This window comes from Betta splendens, chromosome 5, assembly GCF_900634795.4.
Source record: "Betta splendens chromosome 5, fBetSpl5.4, whole genome shotgun sequence".
In the NCBI taxonomy this organism is placed as follows: Eukaryota; Metazoa; Chordata; class Actinopteri; order Anabantiformes; family Osphronemidae; genus Betta; species Betta splendens.
The window spans coordinates 1,848,187-1,872,117 of NC_040885.2; the positions used below are offsets into that span (position 1 = coordinate 1,848,187).

Consider the following 23,931-nt stretch of genomic DNA (forward strand, 5'->3'; position numbering starts at 1 on the left):
ACATAGTACCTAATAAATCCAGTACGTAACAACAAGATAAACACTGAGGACCGAGAAGTAACTTGTGCTCCTGAGGCACTTTACTTTGTGTGACCACGGGGGCCTGGAGAGCGTGGAACCACAGAGTCCACGTTTTGGAAGGGGAGGCGCTACCGTGCTCTCTAGCATTTAAATATAGGCGCATGCGCACTTGTGCTAATTTCACACTTCTCCCACAGAGTCGTGTTTTTTCTCCATTCTGCCTGCAGCTCCTCGCCGGTGTGTGGTAACCTTACACGTTTCTCTTTTTTGATTTTTCAATCAAACAACGCTTAGGAAATGAGTGGGGACCATTCCCACAACGAGAATCAGGTAATGTTGAAATAGTTTCTAATGTCATCGCGGGCGGATAACGGGCACGGGTTCTTGTCGCCCTTTTATTCACTTGGTTTGACAGGGTAGCTAAGCTAGCAGGGAAAAGAGCCTGCTAGCGCACGTTAGTCGAGTGTATTCGTAAGACAACTAAATTTGTAATTAACGCCGTCTTGACACGTCTTATCACATATTCATCAGTAATGGTGTTGGGACGTTCTGTGACCAGTGACTTTTAAGATGGAATGACCATGGTTTAACTCGAACTGAGCTAAAAAGTCGAACAATTTAGTTTAGTGTTAGCAATCTGTGTTAGCCGTAGCGGTTTCGGCATTAGCCACTAAGCCTTATCACTAGCCTGAATAGCAAGCTAGTCAAGCTAGCCGGGTAGCTAACAAACTGTCGCTTAGCCATCCAGCAAGTTAAAAGTTAGTTAGCCGGCTAATTAGCGACAACGGATTTTAATATTTGTTTTTCGACTTTTCAGATCGACTGTGGCTCTCGGGTCAATGGTAAGTTCCTTACATTAAGCTAACGCCATAAAGTGGTTGTTTTACTCCAGATTCTGACGTGCCTTCACTGATTAAATGTAACGTTGCGTTAGTTCTCAGTAGAGGACAGAAATGGCGTCCAGAGACTAAGTCCTCTGTCTCACTCACAAGCGTCTATTGTTCAAAAGGGAGGTCTTGTTCAAGCGTTTCTACACGCAATTTTCTCAATTCGAGTCAACATTGTTATACACCAGAAGGTGTTTTATCAGTTTATTGCTTTGGATTTTGTTGTTGGGTGGAATTCAATACCGATATTCCCACCTGAAAGTGAGGGTTTGGGGGTTGAGGACTTAGTCTCTGCGCCATTTTCTTTTTCGGTGTAGCGGCCTGACTGCTGCAAGCTGACTGTGAAGTGCAGATGGCTGTGGAGGAGAAATACGAGGGCATAGTCTTTTTTATTAAGATCTCAGACGATGATTAAGGATAATATTTTAAAATATATTTTTATACACTTCTTTGACGCTATTTTGTACTTTTTCGACTATAAGAATTTAACGAAGATGGGTTTTCAGTTTGGATCCCTGTAAAGTCATCAGATTTCATAAATCTTTCACATCTCAAGTTTAACAGCCCATTCTGTAACAATAGATTTGACGTAGCTTTTGTAAAGTCTTTAAAAGTATTAATCCTTTTTTAAAAAAAAATAGTTTTCTAAACAATATGCTGTAAACATACAGGCCAGGTTTCTGTAGGTTTGACTTTGAATTGTTTACCAAACATTTTTTTTTGTGTCTTTAATTGCTAAAGATCATCTGTAAAACGGCAATAGGCTACATATTAGGTTCTCTTTTATATGGAGCAGGGCAGTGTTTGTCTTGGGGATAGATGTCAAGCATCTTTGCTCTCAGTGATTCTGGACAGAACAGTGTCACCTCATGTTATACTTTATAAACAGTAACTTTTGAAAAAACTACTTTCAGAATTTAAAGCTTGTGCTGGTTTACTATATATTTGGCAGCACTACTTGTGTGAAAGGCATTTTTGTCAGATTTAATTTCTTAATTGTAAATTCAGTCTTATGGTTTGTCGGAAGTAGGTCAGTTGTCTTCTGTAATATATTGGCTGATCTCTTCAGTGCAAAGTGGCGTGTGCATTAGGATTTGAAATGCATAGGATAGCAAACCAACCCCAAACAAATAAAGGGCAAAAATTTTACACTGCTTTTAAAATATCAAGCTTTGTTGATTGTGACAAAGTTATTATAGGCTTCATCTAGAATGTGGTGGCTGTGACACTGTTCCGTAAGTGGATAACGCCTTTTCAGATCTGGTCATTTCTAATTGTTCATTGCTATATTTGGTTTTCCCTTTTCATACACTAGGATATGTTTCTCATAGGCTGTTTTTTTTACTTGCTTATTTAGGCAGGTACTGCATTCACTTGCGCGTTTCAATATATTGTGGGGTATTGTGTTCATAAGCTGCGTTACATAAAAATTAAATGCGTGTTCATATTGTCTCAGTTAAATATTTGGATTTTTTTTTGGTTTTGTTTTTACTTTATTTACCTGTTAAGCTTCTACTAAATGCGTTTGTCCCTGCTGCCCAACTATGTCACCTGTTAACAAGGGTATTTTTTTGTTTCCTACTCAGACTCTCACAAGCATAAAGACAAATATAAAGAGAAAGAACACAAACATAAGGACCACAAGAAGGATAAGGAGCGTGAAAAATTAAAGCATGGCAACAGGTATGGTGTGTGTTTCCAAAATCTTTGCCCATGGATGTTTCTATTGTTTTGCTGAAGTTAAAATAAAGTCATTGTTTATCTAAACTAGTGACTACAAGGACTTGTCTGACAAAAAACACAAAGAGAAGGAAAAGATAAAGCACAAAGATGGCAGCACAGACAAATACAAGGACAAGCACAAGGAGAAAAGAAAAGAGGAAAAGGTGAATTATGAAGGAAGAATGTGGTTGTGCTGGAGATGTTTTGTTTAGTAGCGTCTATAAATTTGAGTTGCTATTCCTGTCAAATCCTTCACTTATCAGGTATTGTAGTTATAAAGATATGTGTACCATTGTTTGTAATGCCCAATATTGTATCTTTTTTTTTTTTTTTTTTTCAGACAAAGTCACTTGATGGTAAAGTCAAAAAGGACAAAGAGAATGGCTTTGCCAGGTATGTTTGGACTTTCTGTTGGTTGGGAAATTGAATTTGCCATTCATATAAGGCACATATTTCTATTTTAGTTGCATTTTCTTTTGCAGTCCTCCACATTTCAAGCCTGAGCCTGAGGATAATTTTTACCACTCACCTAAATACGAGAAATCTCTAAAAAGGGAACGTGATGATGATCACGAGTAAGTGGTCCCATTCCATTAAATTACTGTTTTGTTTTGTTTTTTTTTTTTCCCCCCTCATGTCTGCCACATTAAACAGTTGAATGTAAACTCCTTTTTTTCAGCTCCGAAATTAAGCCTAAAAAAATAAAAACTGAAAATGACAAGAAGGCAAAGAAAAGGAAACAAGATGAGGTAAGCACAGATTGAGCTGTATGTAAGAATTTGTAAAGATCTATATCATGATTTGAAGTCAATGTTTGGCTTTTTTTTTTTTAATCTTTTGAGTGCATAACTCATGGTGTCTTCCTTGTTTTAGGACACAAAGTCTAAAAAAACAAAAATTAAAAAAGAACCTAATGATGGAAAAAAGAAAGCAAAGAAGGAGCCAGAAGAGAAGTGGAAATGGTGAGTAATTCAGTCATGCTGTCATTGCGTGGTCGTTGTATTGCGTAAACTGATTTATTTCGTGTTTTTTTTTAATTTGATCTGATTAATGTAAAAAAGTAACCCCGATTGTCATTTGGACGGAGAGGGCCAGAGAAACCTAATTACTCCTGGAGAAGGCAGATTTCATGGCATGACCTACCCTAGTTTTGTGTTTGTCCATATCCTGCAGTTGCCTTTCTCATTTAGACATTTAGTGTCGTTTGGTGTGTTTGTCCACATTTCCGACGATTGGCTCAATTGGCACCATTTTTGACGTGTTGTATATGTAGACAAGCATGTAAAAATGTATTACAGTAGAACCACCTGTTTTCCTGATTTTAAAGCAGCTCGTTTTTGTTTGTTTGATTACAGGTGGGAAGAGGAGCGATACACTGATGGTTCCAAATGGAGGTTTCTGGAACACAAAGGTCCTGTATTTGCGCCACCATATGAGCCTCTTCCCAGCCACGTCAAATTTTACTATGATGGTAAGATCTGTTTTTCGATTAAGTTGACCATGCAGTCTATGGCTGGGTATTTATTTATTTATTTTATTTATTTAATTAGGTAAACCAATGAAACTCAGCCCTGGAGCTGAAGAGGTGGCAACATTCTTTGCTAAAATGTTGGACCATGAATACACCTCAAAAGACATATTCCGCAAGAACTTCTTCAAAGATTGGAGGAAGGTAGGAAGACACCTGTTTAGATTTGTTATAGAATCTGAGTAATCTAAGTTGTACAAGAAACTAAGAGATTTTGAGAGGATTCAATGCTTTGGGTTACAGGAAATGACTTCAGAAGAGAAGTCGATACTTACTGACCTAAAGAAGTGTAACTTCTCTGAGATGAGTGAATACTTCAAGGCACAGTCTGAGGCAAGAAAAGCCATGACAAAAGAGGGGAAACAAGTGAGTAACTGTGTATTGGCATGAAAGTGTGAATATTCTGTATGAAAATTACAAAAACAATACACTTAAACTCTTGACATGCTTAATGTATGTTTTATCCGTTGTAGAAAATAAAAGAGGAGAATGAGCGCATCTTGCAGGAGTATGGCTTCTGCATTATGGATAACCACCGGGAACGTATTGCTAACTTCCGCATTGAGCCCCCAGGCCTGTTCCGTGGTCGTGGAGACCACCCCAAGATGGGCATGCTCAAACGTCGCATCAGGCCTGAAGACATCATTATTAACTGCAGCAAGTGAGTGAAGGGATATGTGATGGTGGTGTGTGTGTGTGTACAGTCCAAACAGTGTGCGTGTACTTTTCTTAGGGATTCCAAGCACCCTGAACCACCTCCAGGCACCAAGTGGAAGGAGGTGCGTCATGACAATAAAGTGACTTGGCTGGTCTCGTGGACGGAGAATATTCAAGGCTCCATCAAGTACATCATGCTGAACCCCAGCTCCAGAATCAAGGTAGGCTGGGTCCTGGACTAAAAGAACTCTTCAAAGCAGTTCCTCAACTAATCCTCTGACACAAAGAAATTTATAAAGCTTCAATTCCATTTGTACCTGGGTTTGTGTCATTGTGTTTAATATTAAGAAGTCATTGAAATCTTAGGTGTTTAGGTGCTTTTACAACAAACTGCTAATTTCATTCTCATGGTTTTCTGCAGGGAGAGAAGGATTGGCAGAAGTATGAAACTGCTCGTAGGCTGAAGAAATGTGTGGATCATATTAGGAACCAGTACCGTGAAGACTGGAAGTCCAAAGAGATGAGAATTAGACAGCGGGCTGTGGCGCTCTACTTCATCGACAAGGTGAGTTGCATGGCTGCAGATTTGTTGTTTTTGGTGTCTAGCTTGAGGGAGTTTAATGCAGTGTAATTACTCTGTAATGACTGCTACTTGCAAAAGTGGCAAGACACTATTGCAGCGAACATAATGTCTATGTACAGCAAGTTTAATTCTGTCCTGGTGTGTTCTAGCTGGCGCTGAGAGCGGGTAATGAGAAGGAAGAAGGTGAGACCGCAGACACAGTGGGTTGCTGCTCGTTGAGAGTCGAACATATCAAACTGTATCCAGAGAGTGAAGGTCAGGAGTTTGTCGTAGAGTTTGACTTTCTGGGTAAAGACTCCATTCGCTACTACAACAAGGTCCCTGTGGAAAAAAGGGTGAGGATGCTGGCTTTAAAGAATTTTAATTTTTTTGCTATTTTGTAAATACCTAATTTAATGTATGTTTTGTCTTCTAGGTATTTAAGAATCTCCAGTTATTTATGGAGAACAAGGAACCAGATGATGACCTGTTTGATCGCCTGAATGTAAGGAAAGCACAGTCATGTTTGGGGGAAAAAAAATAATAAAAAATTTAGAGTTGTTTCTTAAGGGGTGACAAATTTTAGTCTAATTGCTTTTTGGCACTGGTGCTATTATTTTCTTTAAAAACTGCTATTGTTTTCGTCCAGACTTCTATTCTTAACAAGCACCTTCAGGAGCTGATGGACGGTCTGACAGCCAAAGTTTTCCGTACTTACAACGCCTCGATCACCCTGCAGCAGCAGTTAAAGGAGCTCACGAATAGTAAGCCTCTCACTGCACACAAATTTTGACTAGACCTAGTAAGCTATACTTTAATGGTAGAGATAGTGTTAGTAAATTTGTTCTGACTAACTTTGTGTACTGGAAGTTAATTACATTCTATCTCTCTAGCGGAGGAAAACATTCCAGCCAAGATCTTGTCATACAACAGGGCTAACAGGGCTGTGGCTATCCTGTGTAACCATCAGAGAGCTCCACCGAAGACATTTGAGAAGTCAATGCAGAACTTGCAGGCTAAGGTGAGGGTGTGCTTGGAAACCAGTCTCACTACTTCCAAATGCCTGAACCTTTTATTTATGACTAATGCACCATGTACTCAAACAGATAAATATGTTCGTTAGGAAGACAGGAAATTATATTGTAAATATAAATAAATAATTGTGTTAAATAGAATGACTAAAATGTGCTTTTTTTTGTTTTATCACTTTATAATTCATTAGATTGATGCTAAAAGGGACCAGCTATCTGAGGCTAAGAGAGAATTGAAGAGCGCCAAGGCTGATGCCAAAATACGGAAAGACGAAAAATCCAAAAAGTGAGTATTTAAGGATTTGTTGAGGAAAAAAAATTTTCCCGCAGGTCTGGCTTGTTTGCTACACGTTTACCCAACTGCTTTTTCTCACCTCTTGTGCAGGGCTGTGGAGACCAAGAAGAAAGCAGTTCAAAGGGTAGAAGAGCAACTGATGAAGCTGGAAGTGCAGGCGACTGATCGTGAAGAGAACAAGCAGATTGCCCTTGGCACTTCCAAGCTCAACTATCTGGATCCTCGCATCAGTGTCGCTTGGTAATGCATTAATCCCCCAAATTTATCATTCTCCTTTTTTTTTTTTTTTTTTTTTTTTTTTAAATTTATTTTGAAAGAAAAGTACATTTTAGTACATTGTCAATCAGTTCATAGATGTGAACCCTCTTGGATACAGAAAAACACACACACACACACACAATAGTCTTTATAGTATCTGATTAACTGTCCCGTAATAAATGTTTGTTTTTATTTTCTATCTTAGGTGTAAGAAATGGGGCATTCCCGTTGAGAAGATCTACAATAAAACCCAGCGTGAGAAATTTGCCTGGGCCATTGACATGGCAGATGAAGACTTTGAATTTTAGATCCAAGTTTGTGGTTTTAACTATGATACACATTTTTAAATTGGATACTTGTTTTTTTTTTTTTTTTTTTTTTTTAGCTTAACTGAATTTTGCTCGATGGCCAGACCTGACAAGGAATTTCAGAAAGTTTTAACAGGGAAAAACAGACGAGGTCCGGCTTTTATGAAATGGCAGGAGGGTGTGTAGTGGGTATTCCAAACATCTGGTCTGAGATCAGGTATGAAGGCTGAACTTGCATCAAGACAGTCTATTATTGGAAGACCCCCTTCACCATTGCCTCACTCCCAATGCCTAAACTTTGAACTCTGTGGTCCTATAGCTACTGTATTCAGCAAAAACCTAAATGCTTTGTATCATTTTATTCTTTGTTCACTTGCTCTGTATTTTAGCCCTCCCATGTATTATTAACGAATTCTATATTTTGATAGATAAATTTAAATCAAATGAATTCCTTAACTTACACCCACACGCCTTTTGCAGAAATGAATACACAAGCTTGACTGCTGAGGTGAAATTGTGTGCATGCATGTGTGAGTGAGGGGCTTGGCCATGGAAGATGTCTGTTTGGATGAATATTTTAAACTGGACTATGTTGAACTGGGTATGAAAGGGGATGTCTGGGCAGGCAAAGGGTGATGAATACTGCAACCATGTCAATATTTACTTAAGCAAGCAGAATGTGAATATATTATTTTACAGCCTCTATCAGGGACTTTTTTTTCCTCAGTGTAAATGTGAACCAATCATTTATACCCTTTGAGTTGCAAACATCTTCGCTGTATAGCCCTGTCTACACCTAATTTTAACTTAATTGTTCCAAGAAAGAAAAATCCACATCTGTTACTTGAAGACAATACAATCATGTCTAAAATCAGTAAGGAAAATGTTTTTCTTCCATTAAAGGTATGTGAGGGAATTTGCCAAAAAAAAAATCAATCTGTTACAATTTAGGCAGTTTTATAAATTTATGTTAAGATTGAGGATAAGGTAATGTAACATTTAATGTGAATTATCAGTTCATCTTATTCCACTCTGTTCCCCACTCTTTGTATTGGAGCGTTGATGTAAGCAGCTGTAACGTCAGCGTCCCTTCTCCTTTTTTGTCATAATCTTTTATCATGTTTTGAGTTTTATGCTCATTGTAGGTTGAAAAATGAATAAAACCCTACAAGTAAATATGCAGTCTACCTTTTTATTTCCTTCAATTTGTTATATTCAGGGTGGACAAGATTGTTGTAATTATATTCACATGTAGTTAAGAATTTTAGTCCAGCGTTGCCTCATCTGAGCTGTCCTTCTCCCGTTTACACACAACCTTTAATTTTTATTTCTTTTAGAACCTCTAGTCACCATCTGCTTAGAAACCTGAAGGGAAAATGTTATTTTGCTGTGATTTCCTGCCATGGAAACAGTTTTTTTTTTTTCTTTCTTTCTCCCCTCTTATTTGTATTGTCAGCTGCTCACCAGCAGGTGAGGCTGTAGCTTTTCTCCAATCACTGTGCACCACGTGTTGCTTCCACATTCATCACACTGAATAATTAGACGGGTATCCATGGAACAGTTTCACTCCTGGTGCTAGGTGCTCAGCAATGAGAGACGTTTTGTGCTTGGTGAGTATTCAGTTTATTCTGTAAAGATTCAGAAGTGTAGAAAGGATGATACAACAGTGCTTTATGATCAGACTATTTCATAAAAGTTTTTTTAAGTGATCATAACACCGTAAGTCCAGATTCCATTTATCTCAAACCAAAATAAATTTGTAACATTCGACACAAGTGCATACACTGCTGGTAGGAGATCAACCTCCAATTTCACTTTGGATGGTATAGCACCGTTCTTAGCTATTAGCAGCTTGACAAAGATGCAGCTTAATAGGATCCATGTAGTGACTGTATTTTTTTTTTCTCATAGAAACACAAGAAAATTCAGAGGAGAGCAAACATCTCCCCATTTGGCTCTCTAGCTAGACAATATCTCACTCTGTCAGTGTCTAGGGTCAAATTGTGAATTTTGCTTTAAACAACATTTTGCCAGTAACAATATTTGATACAATTACAGCTTAAAGTTAAACATCTCCAAGTGTACAGAAAGCAGCACAAAAATGTTTTTTTTCACAGATATAGACCAACAGTGACCATCGATGTACTGGCATGTTTTTTTTCTTTTTTCTATATATATATTTTTTTTTCTCAGGACAGCACAGTAGCTGGAAAGCAAGGTGATGGGCAGACAGGTCATATAAACACATGGACAGAGCTGAGTAAGGCAACGTTAGCGTGACAGGCTTCTCTCTGTTCAGTTTGCAGGGCAGTGTAGTGTATTGATCTCCACAGAGCTGTCAATACCTTTATCGTGGGGCAGTGTGATCTTTAGCATTGCTGTCTTCATTAGTGCATTGTATATAGTCTCTTGCGTGTAGCTGAATTGCAAAGTGATCACCAACATTTATACAGATCTAAATAAAACATGGTTGATTGCATCTGGACTTACAGTGACTATAGAAGAGTAAATAGAATTGAAAAAACAAATAACGGAAAAAGTAAAGTTCAAGGCAGTGCTGAAGTACTGGTTGCTAAAAAAGTAAAAAATATCACAAAGCCAACAATAACATTTCCTTGACACATCTTTTGTTTGTCCAGTCAGTATAAACCCTATTTCATAGTGCAGTTTAATCATATGTATGTATATATATGACATATATATATATATACATATATATCCCTCTGACCCAAAGACAATATCTTCCGGCCCCTATCCTATCTTCGCTCATTCAAGTCAGTTTTCCAGTCAGTGTGCGTCTTTTCTCTTTCTTTTCTTTGATCCCTCATACTGACCTCATTGTGCACCCTCCCCACACAACCACAAAGAAGCATGAAAGGCTTAAACATCACAGGACTCAAAGGTGAGAAGTTCTTTCGTTTGACGATGGCAGGAAGTGATGGCAGATGGAAGAGGAGGGGAGGAGGAGAAGGCGGCGGCGGCGGCGGCGGAGGAGGAGGGCGGAGGAGGAGTGGGGGGTATTCACAGTTACAGTCAGAGTCCAACGGTCCAGCTACAATCACATCTGCTGTCATTATGAACACTCTTTTTTTTTTTTTTCTTTTCTTTTTTTAAATTTCGACCACGGCCAGGGGCCCGAGCCAGCCTTTAAACGTCGTGTTCCTCTGGCCAGATTGAAGCCGGCCTCATCACACCTCCAGCAGCTCCATCCTCAGGCGATCCCTGCCGGCGACACACAAACAGGCACAGATCGTCAGGACGCGCTCGGAACGGACCTTTTTTGCGTCACGCTGCGGGGTTGGAGCTAACGCTAACCGGCTTCTCCCGAAACCCATCTCGCCAGAGACAATCGTCATGATTTATTCACATATATTATAACGCCCACTGTATAATTCAATGGCACAGACTTGTATGCGTCTAAAAATAGCTTCTTAAAACAGACCTTTGATTGCCTGAATAAGCTGCTCAGCGTGATTATCTGTACACTCCTTTCCTGCCTCCTTTTTTACTGTACGTCACGCAGCCACCGCTAAAAACAACAAGCTGTCACGCTTTTATCATTCCACCTGTCCCACATCGTTTGTGTCCTCCTGATTGATAAACAGCGATAGGCAGAGTTTGAAGAAGTGGGTGTTCCTTGAGTAGCACTTATCACACTTTGAAGTTCACACGTTACAGATGTACCTGGCCTGACTGGCATCAGCCTGCTGTTCCATGAGTGGCTGACTGGCCACCGGCTGCTGGTGATCCTCGGCCCTCCCCGACCACGGACCCTGCAGGACCCCCTGCTGTGCCGCCTCCTCGGCCCGGCCTCGCTCGTCGCCCCCCTCGGACGCCATCAAACCCAGCAGTGGCGAGTATGAATCCTGCCACACGACCCTCTGCCCTGAGTTCAGCCCCGGTTCTCCTTCGAGGCGCTTGCTCGCCCCCTGCTCCGCCACTTTCTTTTTGGCCACCGCCGAGTCCTTGGTGGAGTCGGCCTCGGCGTCTCCTTGGCACCGCTCCTCCGGCTCCGCAGGCAGCCGCTGGTAGGTCTCTAACCACTTGAGCTGCCCGTTCTTGTGACTGTACCGACTGTCGCTGAACCAGCGCACCACCTCTGGCTTGGGAAGGCCCGTCTGGATGCTCAGCTCCTCGTACTGCTGGCTGCTGGGCCAGCGGGTGTTGGAGAACACGTGCCGGAGGACGTGCAGCTGCTGGGGCGTCTTGCCCCAGGGGGCCGAGAAAGACGGCTGAGGGGCCGACACCTCGGTTACCTCGGACTTCTGCTCTTGATGTAGAAAATCAGACGTAATCTCTGGTTCATTCATCTTCAGCCTCTTAAAGCTGATCTTGATGGGGTCAACCTTCAGCTCTGAGCAGCCTCGCTCCCTGGTGAACGGGTCGTCATCTTTAATGAGTTGCTTTAAGATTGACATGCCTTTGATGGGAAAGTCCTTGTTGCATTTCCCCTCGTCTAGAATGGACGAGCTGCTTTTTGTGATGACAGTGGTGCTGGTGCTTTCAGTGGGGGATTTACTGGCGTGGTTCGCGTTGGGGGCGCCGTCATTACAGGCCGCGTTGGGCTGTTCACTGCTAATACTGCTGTTGTTGGTCTTGTGGACGAAGCTGTTGCGCTCCTCGTCGGGCTTTGCGGGTTGGGCCTGCTCTTGTGGACGGTTCTGATTCTTACAGGCGACGCTGGATTTGCTGGTGTTGTCGATGATCACTTGACTCTTGGTACCGTTGGATCCCTCGCCTCCGACGGGCGAACCGCCGCTCTTCACATTGGGTTTGCCGCCGGCGTCAGCAACACAGTGCTCATCGTTATTGCTCATGTTGGCAGAGCAGGGGGCAGTGCTGGTGGTGCCGGTGGCCAGGCTGCTGTTGCTCACCGGTTTCCTGGTGACGGCCTCGACACCGTTACTGCTGCTGGAATAGCTGCTGATGCTGCTGCTGCTACTGCAACTACTGCTGCTACTGCTGCTTCGACTGCTGCTGGTGCTACTGACGCAACCACTGCTTCCAGCCATGTCCAGGCTGAGGCCATTGCTCTTGGGAGGCTCCACAGTGGACTGGGTGTTCTTGGTCAGCACCTGTGTTGTTTTGACGGACGGGAACTTTGGGGGGGCGACTGGAGTAGAGTATGAGACCCTGGTGACGTGGGGATTGATTGACATGTTGGCCTGCGTGCTTATGACCCCGACGGGCCTGGTTTTGTTGCCGCCATAGGGGACTTTGGCCATCTGAAAGTTTGGTCCTTTTGAGCTTGGATGGGCAGTGACAGTGTGGTGGGTTACAATGTGATTGACAGGTCGCTGCACAGCAGGCTGCTTCTGAGGCGCCCCACCCTGAAACACGGTGTTGAACATCTTCCTCCTGGCCTCTTCGATCTCCTCGGGAGACCAGCTTATGCCCTGCTTGAGCCTTTGGGCAGTAAACCACAGTTTGATCTGCTCCTCTGGGAACTCTGAGACCACCGTTAGGTAGCAGAGTTCGGCTTTGGTCGGGTAGGGGAACTTGCCAAAGGATGTCTTGAGAAAGCTGCTGGTGTCCATGGCAGCATCGTAGGTGGGGATGCTGCTGAGTGGGATCATCACCTTTGGAAGGTCTTTATTGGAATCGGAGGAAGGGGGAGAGTAAAGAGAGGGAGTGTGCTGGTGAAAGAATTGGTTGGACACTGTCTTCGTAATCAAATGAGTGACAGTGGTCCTCGGCATAGCTGGGGCAGCAGAAACACTGAGAGCCCCGTTTTGGAGTTCAGGCACATTTGTCAGCATGCTGGAGTCGACATCCTTTCCAGTGTCTATCTTCCGTACCTCCACAGTGTGAGAGACCACAATCTTTTTGTGCTCCCCCTTGGCCTTCATCATCTTTGCGATGGGCGTTTTGGTGAGGGAGATGCCAGATTCTTTGTGGTCCTCTCCACCGTCGGTGAACAGGCTTTGCTCCACGGTCGTTACCCCATCGCGCTTGTTGACCGTTAGAGAGGCGGTGGCCAAGCCCTCCATTATCTTTGGGTGGGCGTTGGCGTTATGCAGCGCCAGAGCCTCGAAGCGGACGACCGACACCCCGCAGTTCAGGCAGTAGAAGGTGGGCTGGGCCCTGAAGTCTAAGTGGCAGTTGTGCATGTGATCCAAAAAGTAGTTTAGATCTCTGGATTCGAAACGGCATGTTGGACAGCTATACGTGCCTCCCTTCTGCATCTCGCTGCCGCTTTCGGATTTGGAGGAGCTATGAGAGAAATGGCAAGACTCGTCTCCAGAGATGCTGAGTATGCTGTCTTCTGGGATTGTTGGTAGGAGTTCTGGTAGCGAGCCCAGGATGATTTCCTCACGCACATGTTTGGATTTGGATGGTATCATGCAGGGTACAGTGGATTTCCTCTTGCTGGCCATTGTGCAGCTTTGTGTAGATGGGAGAGTGAGTGATTGGCTGTCCAGTATGATGAGAACAGAGGGCGGGTGGATAGTGGAGAGGGTTGAGTGGAGTTCAATGGAGTCATGGACCAGCCACTATGAGATCACAGTGTTGCTTCATGCCTTCTGTCCCTTCAGGATTCTTGTCACATGGACAAGTTTAACAGCTACCAGGCAACCTGTGAGGACAGAGAACAAGAAATGAGACATTTCAGCCCAGACTTCAGATAATAGTTACAGAAAAATGAACACTATGATACAGTTTAAAAACAAACAAACAAACAAAGAAAATTAATTAAAATTTGATGGATGACAATTTTGAAAAATGCAAAAAACAAAAACTAAATATACAGAAGAAATGTTTTAGTGAGAAAGATGCAGATAAAGACGAGAGCCTCAAACAGTAGTAAGATGAAATATAGTGTGAAAGATGTAGGTGGTATTTGTCAGCAATTACAGCACAGAAGCTAAAAAAGCCTCACGATTTATGCTCATAACCAAAACTGATGGTTGCGTGAAATTACTGTATAGAAAGGAACAAAGATCTGACTAACTCACATTAGATTTACCAGATTTAACATTTCATAAATATATATTTAAAAAAATACAAGTAAACAGATTAAGGAGATCTAGAAGAAAATGTCCTTTCTTCTTTTCAACTGTAAAATAATACGCACACACACACACACACACACACACACACACACACACACACACACACACACACACACACACACACACACACACACACACACACACACACACACACACACACACACACACACTCCCCCCAATCAATGCTGCCTGTCACTGTTCTGGTTATTTACTGGGATTTACAGAGTCCTGTCTAGCTGTCACTTTTTATGAATTCCGAAAAAAGAGAGTAATAATCAACAAAGTCAGAAATGACAGTCTAATCTCTGTGATATTTGTTGTTTTCCTCCACTGCTGCCACAGTTTTGGCTCCCGTAATTATTGATGGCATGTGTCCACAGAATTATTTTTAGTAGAGCTTCATGATATTAACAAAACACGTCAGAAGCACGAGTGTAAAGCTAAAGTAAATAATGGGATGGGTTTGAATCAGTGTTAGGATCTTTGTTGCCAGCTGCCACCTGACACCCTCCAGTAAAAAGGTAATATCGGTGAATAAATACCGTCCACATTGCACCTTGGGGGATTTAGCACCTACTGAGTGGGATGCACATTAATTCTGTTCAGTCCAGGTACTTTATTTATATGGCGCCAAATCACAACAAAAATGATTTCAAGAGACTTCAGCGGAAGAACCTGCAGCAGAAACAGGTTCATAGCGGGCGACCGTCTGCCTCGGCCGCTTACGCTGAGAGGAGGAGAAAGGAGAAGGCACGAGACAAAAGCCAGGTTGGTGGGACCAGTAAGTTTAGAAAGCTACAAGAAGAAAGACGGAAACAGTAATGGGGGAGGGTCTGGATCCACAGCTGCTTAAGTAAGAGGTGCTTCAGTGTGACCTGAGCCCGCTAACTATGAGCTTTATGAAAAAGACAAGTTTAAGCCTGGTATTAAACTGGGAACTGGGAGCTGGTTCCACTGGGCTCTGCCCTCCCATTCTACATTTAGAAACTCCACAAACCACAAGTCCACCAGAATTCTGATGGGAAGATATGGAACGATGAGGCCTGATTATTAAGTGTGAGAGGACAAGAACAAGGTTTTTTAAATACGTCAGAGAAGCTAATGAGGGATTGGAGGATGTACGCTTTGTAGAAGATATCCTGGTCCAAGACAACCAGCACTACGTGATGGGGAGTATTTATCTGCTTAATCAATGTAACTGAGAGTTTTTAACCAGATAATCTCCCTCTGTTTTAAATAAAAAAGAAGATAGTTAATGGACATCCATGCTTGTATATCGACAATTACAGCAGGGCATTACTTGCATGTATCACTGATTGCTAAAATCCAAACCAACCTGGTCTGCTCTAACTCCTGAATGCACAGATTCCTTGTATTCCCGAGTACGTGGTCACATTAATGCTGTGCAGCAGCTTTTTCAAACCTTTTATAGATAAGGGTCAGAGTTGAGTACTTAAAGCCCTCAAATTGGGACTAGGTTTTTTTGAGCAGTTAAATAAAGGAACCTGTGGTACGGAGCCGGTCCAAAGCCTGTAAAGTTAGATTGTGATGTGCTATGTGCGAGCTAACTGAGGGTAGAACGTCTGTGAGGAGTCTAAGGGACATGTTGATGTAGTAACATGACTGAGGTCCTGAATCTAGAGCTATTAGACGCGAAGAGCCATTCATGGCACTAACATCTAGTAGTTATCATTTAATTTGTAAGGAAATAAAACGTCTTTGTTTGCTGAGGAAACCCGGGGCTGTTCTTACTGATCTCTATTAATGTTAAAAGGAATTTTCCAAAACATATTTAATTTTTCTTCCATAATAAACCAGGTAGTGAAGCACAATACATGTACACAAAGTACTTTTATGGTGAATTGCTTCCTCTGTGTAGGTACATGGTACTGAAGTAAAAAGAATTGAAATCCATACCAGACATTTGTTAACAGTGTTCACAGATAAACATCTGCTGTAGTAGATGTAAGGAGCATTACAGGATCCTTGGATAATAGCGTGTGTCAGAACTAGATCTGATTAAAACAGCCAGTGGGTTTGTTTACATTTTAAGCAAAACCCTTAATATTCAATAGTGAATTAAATGCAGTGTTGAGTCATTTTGAACATCTACATAAATGTCACCCACTATAATTACTTGATCTGTACAAAGGACTAAATCTTCACTTCTCTTAATGAACACTGTTGGCTGCATCTAACAGTAGCAGCTGCTTTGCATCGTCTGCACACTACAAATATTCAAAAATATGCACAGACTTGCATCTGTCTCCAAAAATATGTGTATTTATTTAGGAAAATTGGGCTGGTGAATGCCAGCTCCATTTTAAATATATTAATTTAGAATAATGTGTATTTATGTAGCGAAAATGAGGAATGTTTCAAATATTAAACTGTGTGTTTATAATTGTTCCTCCTTAGTTAAATAAGCAGACATATAAAGGTTACATTTTTTTATTGCCTGTCAGGGTGAAAATTTTATTGCAACATGTTTCAAATTGGATATTATAGTTTACTGTGTGGGTATAATTTGTCAGGAGGGGAAACCACCTGACTGTGTGTGTGTGTGTGTGTGTGTGTGTGTGTGTGTGTGTGTGTGTGTGGCAGTAGTCAGCTGACACCTGTACCTTTAGGTGCTGAGGAAGTTACTACAAACACATGTGATTCCATTTACAAACTGCCTCAGTCTGCATATGTTCAACCAGCAGCATGTCAAGCACCTACAAAGACACAATACACAGATCGGCGGTTTTCCAAACCCATTAGCAAACCACATCCACAGGCTTTGCCTCCCTACAACGCGCCGGCCATCAGGATGGATGTGGATTGTCCCCACAGCTCCCCCCTCACAAAATGAACAAAAAAAGACACAATGCCGTCTATCACAATGCCACAAATATTTAACAAAGGTTTCCGAGACAAGACAATGGATACGATCCTATCAGTGACTTACTGGAGATATGTCTGCGTTTAATATTGTCATTTTAACGCTGAACAGTACGAAATGTAAAAGAAAAACATGTAACTGGATCAATGCACCCTCTGCCCCTTGCATGAACCTGTAATCACACACACACACACACACACACACACACACACACACACACACACACACACACACACACACACACACACACACACACACACTGTAAATCACTCACCTTCCCCTCCTCATTCCGGAGAAGCATCGATGTGTGATGTGCTGCTAAAAAACTACTCCCATCCTATTATAATTATTTATTTTCTAAATCAATTTCTATCTCCTCATGCATTCGCAGGAATCACATCAGCTGCACAAACTCAACTACCACAAACCCAAAATCTGCCTTCTGTTGAAATCCAGCCTGCCCCGACATCTTGTCCGACAGTTTGTTCTTTACAAAGAAAACAATATAAAATTCCTCCCGACACATTTTTTCCCTGCTCGCCCTCTACTTATACCAAGTGAAAAGCAGTTTCACAGACTTTCATTTCACTGCATCTACATACGCGGCCAGCTGCGCGGTAAATAAAAGATGAACCTGTTCCAGAATTAAAACCCTCAAATGACCGCACTAACAGCACACACCGACTCCACAGAGTCCCACGTCCTTCTTGTAGCCGCCACCTTCTCTACTGCTGCTTTCTGACGGGAGAAAACACCCAAAACAAACAAACAAACAAACAACAACAAAAAAACTAGGTCACCAGCATCTTATGCAGTAATCCCGGTTCACTGCATCCAGACGTGGGCATGTGTTGCCGCCAGAGAGGTCATGATATCCTCTGATGGCACCCTCGATTAACCCCTGGTGAGGACACGGCGTTCATTGAGTTTGTTCCACTTAACGAGGGATTTAGAAGTCAGCTTTCACGCAACAGAGGGATGTAGTCATGCACTTCTGAAACATCTGTGTGTCACCATGTTATAGAAAAGTCTGTGTTGGATCAGTTTAGCCACGCTAATGTGATTAATTCGGTTTGTCCCATGCGCAGAACACTGTATGACGGAGTGATGGAGAAGGTGATCTGGTCACATGAGGGGGGGTGATACTGGTGCAGCGACTGCCCAGAGGCCCCGCCAGTCTGACACCGACCTACTGCAGCGCTCCTCCTCAAGGAACAAAACATTCCATATCCTGGATGAGAAGGGCCGACGGAAGCCAAAAGTTGGGGAAGGTTACGTAAAGAATCAGGTCACCCATCAAAAGAATGGGCTGCTTTATCTGGCAAGCGAGGAGCACGATCGGACGCGAGACAAGGGAGCCAGTGAATGGGTCCCTCTGAAAAGCCGGAGCCTTGTGTTTCACAGGCGAGGTAGACGCCGCTCAGACGATCGCTGTCCCCGGTGTGTCGTATGTCCTCGCGCTGGCACCGGCTCCAAGGAGGGGGGGGTGCTTTTCATCTCATCAGACTCGGGACGTCGTATCTGTGGCGAGAGTGGAAGAGCGCTTTCCGAGCGTAAAGCAGGGTGGGGGGTGTCGGCTCGCCCAACTCCAACCACGTTTAAAACCATTCAACTTTTCAAAAACAAGCGTTTCAAAACAAATGGGATTAGGCTAGGTTTAAATTCTGATGGGGGGTTTATGCGTTCCGCCTGATTAAATAGCAGCTTTAAGATTTACAGGAGGGCCTCGCTTATGTTCTGCTACACTGTCATTTCCATAATAATGTAATATTTACATATCATTCATACTTAATTCTATTCTATACTTTTTATGGGGTGGGGAAAAAAGTGTGGCGCTCTTGTTTTGAAAGAACGCACCGCGCATTTGCTTCTCTCACTTCGTAAACTGCTGCAGTAATTACAATATTACTAGATGTTAAAAAAGCAAAACATGCAGAATCGACAGCGAGCTGCTGCCGGGGAGGCGAGGCTGCAAAGTGGTTGCTAGACATTAAAATTTAATTCAAAACAGTCCGCGGACTTAGACACTCCCAGATCGCCGGGTCACCTACAGTTGACATTAACAAACGCAGATCGGTGTTTTTGTTGTCCTACCTGTCACATGAATGGGAACGTGGAGGCTGGCGGAGGGAGAAGGACAAAGGAAGACGGAAGTCGGGCGCTCGGGAGTGAAGTGAGAGGATGACTGATGATGATGACAGGCTGTGCTGTTTCAATATTCCTCCCCGCTGACACCTCTTAGGCACGCGTCTCGGCGCTCCTCACACACTCCCTCCTCACCTCCGCAACATTTAGCACCTGCACCGTGCTGAAAATCCTTCTCTTTGAACTGAATAACTGGCAAGAAGTCTCTTGATGCGACAGTTGCGGGAGACGCACCGAAAAAAAAGAAAGGAAGAAAGAAAGAAAAAGCGGAAAGAAGAAAAGAGGCACGAATTCTTGACAGTATTTGTTTTGTGTGTAATTTACTTTGACAGTGATCCGTGCTTGTCTTGAGAAAGTCTGCTTCAACCCCCCCCCACACACACACACACCAAGCACCCCCTCCCAAAAAATAATGACCCCGTCCTCGCTGGGGGTTGGAGCGGAGAGGGGGAATTCCTGACAGATACATATGAATGATCAAAAAAATCTGTTTAGCGGGAACATTTTCTGCCAAATGTCCATTAAATAGATTAATGTCATGTGAGTGGATCAGCTGGACACCCAAATATAAGCCAGAGACAGAGAGCAATTACTGCCTTGCACAGAGAAGAGACTGGGAACAATGGCACCTCATTTATAAGGGAAACGTGATCCAGCGCTGGGAGCCTTCAGATGGCCGACCGTCGAATCGCAATTGTTCTGTTTCCTGCGTGTCTGGGTGTCTCCTGTGTCCATCACGCTCGCCAGAGTGGACTAATGTAGGGTTCTTTTGACGGCAAGGGTGGACAGGCTTCAGTTCGGGGACATCTTTGTGTGTGAATGGCACTGTACGCCTGCCAGCATGAATAACTGTCAGGCCCCCGTGTTACGTGTGCTGAAAAACAATTGGGAGTCACCAGGGTCATTAGCGCGGCGCTAATACAGCACACGAGTCGGCGTCTTGGCCCGCCGTCCGGCTGAAGACGGGCAGAGGCTCCGGCGTGCAGCCTCCCTCTCCAGTGGGGGCTCCTCTTTCTTCTCCCCCTCGCATGGGCGTGTTTGTGTGCACATTAGTGAAATGTCTGAGACGCAGGTGTTGTCGGCCGTCCCTTCATCCTCCTCCTCCTCCTTCTCCTGCTCCTCACACATACACAAACACCCCCCCCCCCCTCCCTTACCTCTATGACTGCAGCCCCGTCCACTGGGAGACCGGTCGGCAGTGCCACTCATGTGTTAACATCGCCATGGCAACCCATCTCTTCCCCTTGCCCACCATGCCACACACGCCGCGGAGACACTCACCCACACCCACCACACCAGCCTCAAGGAACACACGGATTCCTGGGACTGCATCACGTGCGGGACCGGCTTAATCCACAGGTGCCGCCCGCCCCATTTGCAAAGTCCAGCTATGGTTCAAGCCTCTTTCACAGAACTTTGGCTGAGGGATCTTGCACAAGGATGTTGCCATTTTCTTGTTAATCAGGTTGGAATTACACACACACACACACACACACACACACACGCGCGCACGCAGTTCTTGCTCGATTGCGCAGCCGATGACAGAAGCATCGCAGCCGCGCGGCGGCGCCGGACGTGACGCCGATAGGCGTCCCCCGCTACGGCGGCGGCCTGGAGGTCGCCGCACCTCGCTAACGCTAACGCTGACCCCCGTTCTGTGTCAGGTTGCGTGCTCGCTGCAGAAGTCTCACATTGTTCTCCCAAGCCTTCTGTCTGCGGCCCAGATGAATGACAGACAAATAAACTATGGCGCGCGGAGAAAAAAAACAAAAAAAAAAACACCTCTGAGTCATGCATCCTTTTGCATCACTTTTGATGAATAACTTCTTCAGTTCTGCGGCCAAGAATACAGGCGGCATTCATTGGACAACTTAAGACAAAAAGGGAAGAAAGATGGCGGCGCACGCCACATTGTAGCGTCCATCCTAAAATGGCTGACATCACAGCCTCCTTTAACTGCCAGCGCCTGGCAAACGCCAGCTCCTGCTGACCGAACCTTTCTTGCCTGGGACAGAGAAAGTGGCAGGGGCTCTTTCCACACTAGCCCCGAGGTTTTTGCCCCCCTCTCGGAGCGCGGGCATTTCTTTTGGTTGGAACTGTGCAAACATGCTGTTTTAGTGGGGCTTTTGAGCGGGCCGGCGCTTCGATACAGCATTGACGCGGCGACAAAGGCAATACCCGAAAAAAGGATGAAAGCCCGAAATAAAAGTGAACTTGTATAGGCGGCTGTTCATTCCGGAGGGAGCGGTGCGTTTCCCGGAATTTTACCTCCGGAATCACGAGGTGCGCCGCCGCCGCGAACGCCTGTTTGTGTAGAAGTGGCTCGGACATAGACGTGGCCGAGGTCAGGCGCCGGTTCGAATCCCTCCTCTGGGTTTGAGGATCGCTCTACACCTCGCATTCAGTTAAAATTTGCAAATCGCCAACATACGACCTTCGTTGGAATTCTTTGGCAGGGGATTCACTCCGAGCCGTGGGAGGCACACACAAACATAACATCCCCAGTGCAGCTGCTGAACGCCGAGTCCTACCAAGTACAGTAGTCCAGGTATAGGAGGGCCGGCCTGCGCCGAGACGCTGCCCTGCAGAGGGGAGTGGGCACACTTGGCCCACTACATTGTGTCTGTGTATACAAACACTCCGCTGTGGCCATAACGAAAACTGTGAGCTGTGCCTAATTGCAGGGAGTGAGGGATGAAAGGCAATATGCCTGGCCTCATTAGAGCAGTTCCGAGAAGGGAGATGGAAGACTGTTCCCAGGGATCCACAAAGGGAATTGACATTCCCCCAGTGTAAGCGTCCCGCTGAACCGAAAACGTCCGCACACACTGAGCCCACCGGGCCAAGCGGTCCGGAACCCGGTCCGCTGGAGCTGCCCAGCGAGAGCTCATTTACCTTTGTTTTTCTGCTCAGCGCACATGGCTGCAAATTAACTACCAGAGTGTGGATCCGTCCACCGGAAGCCGGGCCGTAGTACACACTCGGAGACGCTCTCTCCGCAGACCCAACACCTACTCTCTCAGGAAAACCTCAAGTGTTCTGCAGCCGTTTCCATGACCTACATTATACGTAACAAGCTTAGCTGCTTAAATAATTAAAATACATTGCAAATATCGCCAGTGATTCATGCGCGTCTGGCTGGCAGCTGGAATAATACGGGGGTTGTCTCCTGTGTTTTGGGCACTGGACCCACACATGATCCAGAGAGGCAACATTAGTCAGCACAGAGGTCCCTCCCAGAAAGGCAGAGGGAGACACATGGCACTCAGAGCTGCGTCAATATTTATGTACAGACACACAATGTGAGCGTACGGGAACTTATATTCCAGCACGACGCCTCGCTGATTCGCCACAGTTCTGCCGAAATGAGCAGCTTTGTACTGTACTGTATATATATCCGCCTCTGTGTGTGTGTGTGTGTGTGTGTGTGTGTATGCGCGTGCCCGCGTGCGTGTGAGTTGGAGAGAGCAGCACATGTTGGTTGGAGGACGAGGAGGAAATGAAAGAAAAGCGCCCAGTGCACGCAGAGATACAGGCCTACCTTTCTGTCTGACAAGAGGAAGAAATGTGTAGAGAGTCGGCGATCAGCGAGGCGAGCGCGAGGACTGGACATGTATGGAGAGCCGGGGCTCGTCTATCGCCCGATGAGCCCGCCGCGGCACCGCGTTCACAAGTCTTTCACAACTCAAAAGCGCTCGCGCTCGCAGTACAGTGGGGAAACACGGCGCGTTGTGCAATAAAATAAGCAGATACGCCACATTGTATAGCGCGCGCGAGAGAGAGAGAGAAAGAGAGAGAGAGAGGCAGCAACCAATTCAGCCAGACGGAGGATCCGCTGTTGTAACTGTAACAAACTGACGAGTTAACCCGTTTCGCTCCATTCACGAGGCTGTGGGGCAACACACTGCCTCGCAGCTTAGTTGCCAAAGGCGATCTGGCACTCTATATAATCTTATGAATATTCCCAAAAATCCTCCACCCCCCTCCTCCACCTACTGTCGCCATTTTATACATTGGCGACTTCATATAAACTGCCTTGACTACAGCACCAGATGAAAATTCAATATTCAATAGCGAGACATAATTCCAGTAAACAACTTTGGAGATCGCGCCTCGCCAATAAGGAGCGTATTCGTGCTTTTGGGAGAGTAGATGTGTCCTTACCTCAAGAGTCGGTGGCAAAAAATGGAATCCGACATTAATATATAAATGAATAATATTGGATTAGCTCCGATCGTTGCGCTTGGAGAAGAAGAGGGGGCGAGCAGGGGGTGGGAGCTCTCCTCAAGTGAACCCGGTGAACTGGCGTGAACCCCTCAGTGACCACGGCAAGGTACATTACATTACATTACCTTTCCACCCCTCAGCTACACTGTACGGAGACGGCAAAACAACTATGGTCGGCGGCGCAGGACGAGGCAGCTCCAAAAAAATTATAGCGAGTGTATTTCCTATGAACACGTGATAAGGAGCGTCATCCAAAATCCAAAAGCCCTTTCATCTAAAATTTTGGAGAGGGGCGGGGATGAGTTGGGGATATGTGTGTGTGTGCGTGCGTATGTGTAGAAGAGGGGGGGGGTACGTATACTGAGCCCGGCGCACATTTGGGTATGTCGTTAC

At 44.5% G+C, this 23,931-nt stretch overlaps 2 protein-coding genes across 5 annotated transcripts; one reads left to right on the forward strand and one right to left on the reverse strand.

Annotated features, from left to right (window-relative positions):
* Positions 1-197: 197 nt before the first annotated feature.
* top1a (DNA topoisomerase Ia) lies at positions 198-8,445 on the forward strand. Its single transcript, XM_029151811.3, has 21 exons — positions 198-351; positions 839-863; positions 2,495-2,591; positions 2,680-2,794; positions 2,971-3,023; positions 3,113-3,205; positions 3,310-3,379; positions 3,504-3,592; positions 3,986-4,101; positions 4,181-4,302; positions 4,402-4,524; positions 4,632-4,819; positions 4,892-5,036; positions 5,237-5,380; positions 5,548-5,733; positions 5,814-5,882; positions 6,027-6,141; positions 6,271-6,398; positions 6,600-6,694; positions 6,794-6,943; positions 7,167-8,445. Exons 1-21 carry the CDS (start codon positions 319-321, stop codon positions 7,267-7,269), a joined length of 2,259 nt encoding a protein of 752 aa, XP_029007644.1. The 5' UTR covers positions 198-318; the 3' UTR covers positions 7,270-8,445.
* Positions 7,318-23,779, reverse strand: zhx3a (zinc fingers and homeoboxes 3a). 4 transcript variants are annotated; one of them, XM_029151807.3, is made up of 3 exons: positions 23,476-23,779; positions 10,954-13,846; positions 7,318-10,491 (listed from the first exon to the last, which is right to left on the reverse strand). In XM_029151807.3, exons 2-3 carry the CDS (start codon positions 13,644-13,646, stop codon positions 10,458-10,460), a joined length of 2,727 nt encoding a protein of 908 aa, XP_029007640.1. In that variant the 5' UTR covers positions 13,647-13,846; positions 23,476-23,779; the 3' UTR covers positions 7,318-10,457. The 4 variants fall into 4 exon arrangements, with proteins under 4 accessions (XP_029007640.1, XP_029007642.1, XP_055364878.1 ...); XM_029151809.3 differs by lacking the exon at positions 23,476-23,779 and adding an exon at positions 22,853-23,428; XM_055508903.1 differs by lacking the exon at positions 23,476-23,779 and adding an exon at positions 19,261-20,422.
* Between the last annotated feature and the right edge of the window lie 152 nt (positions 23,780-23,931).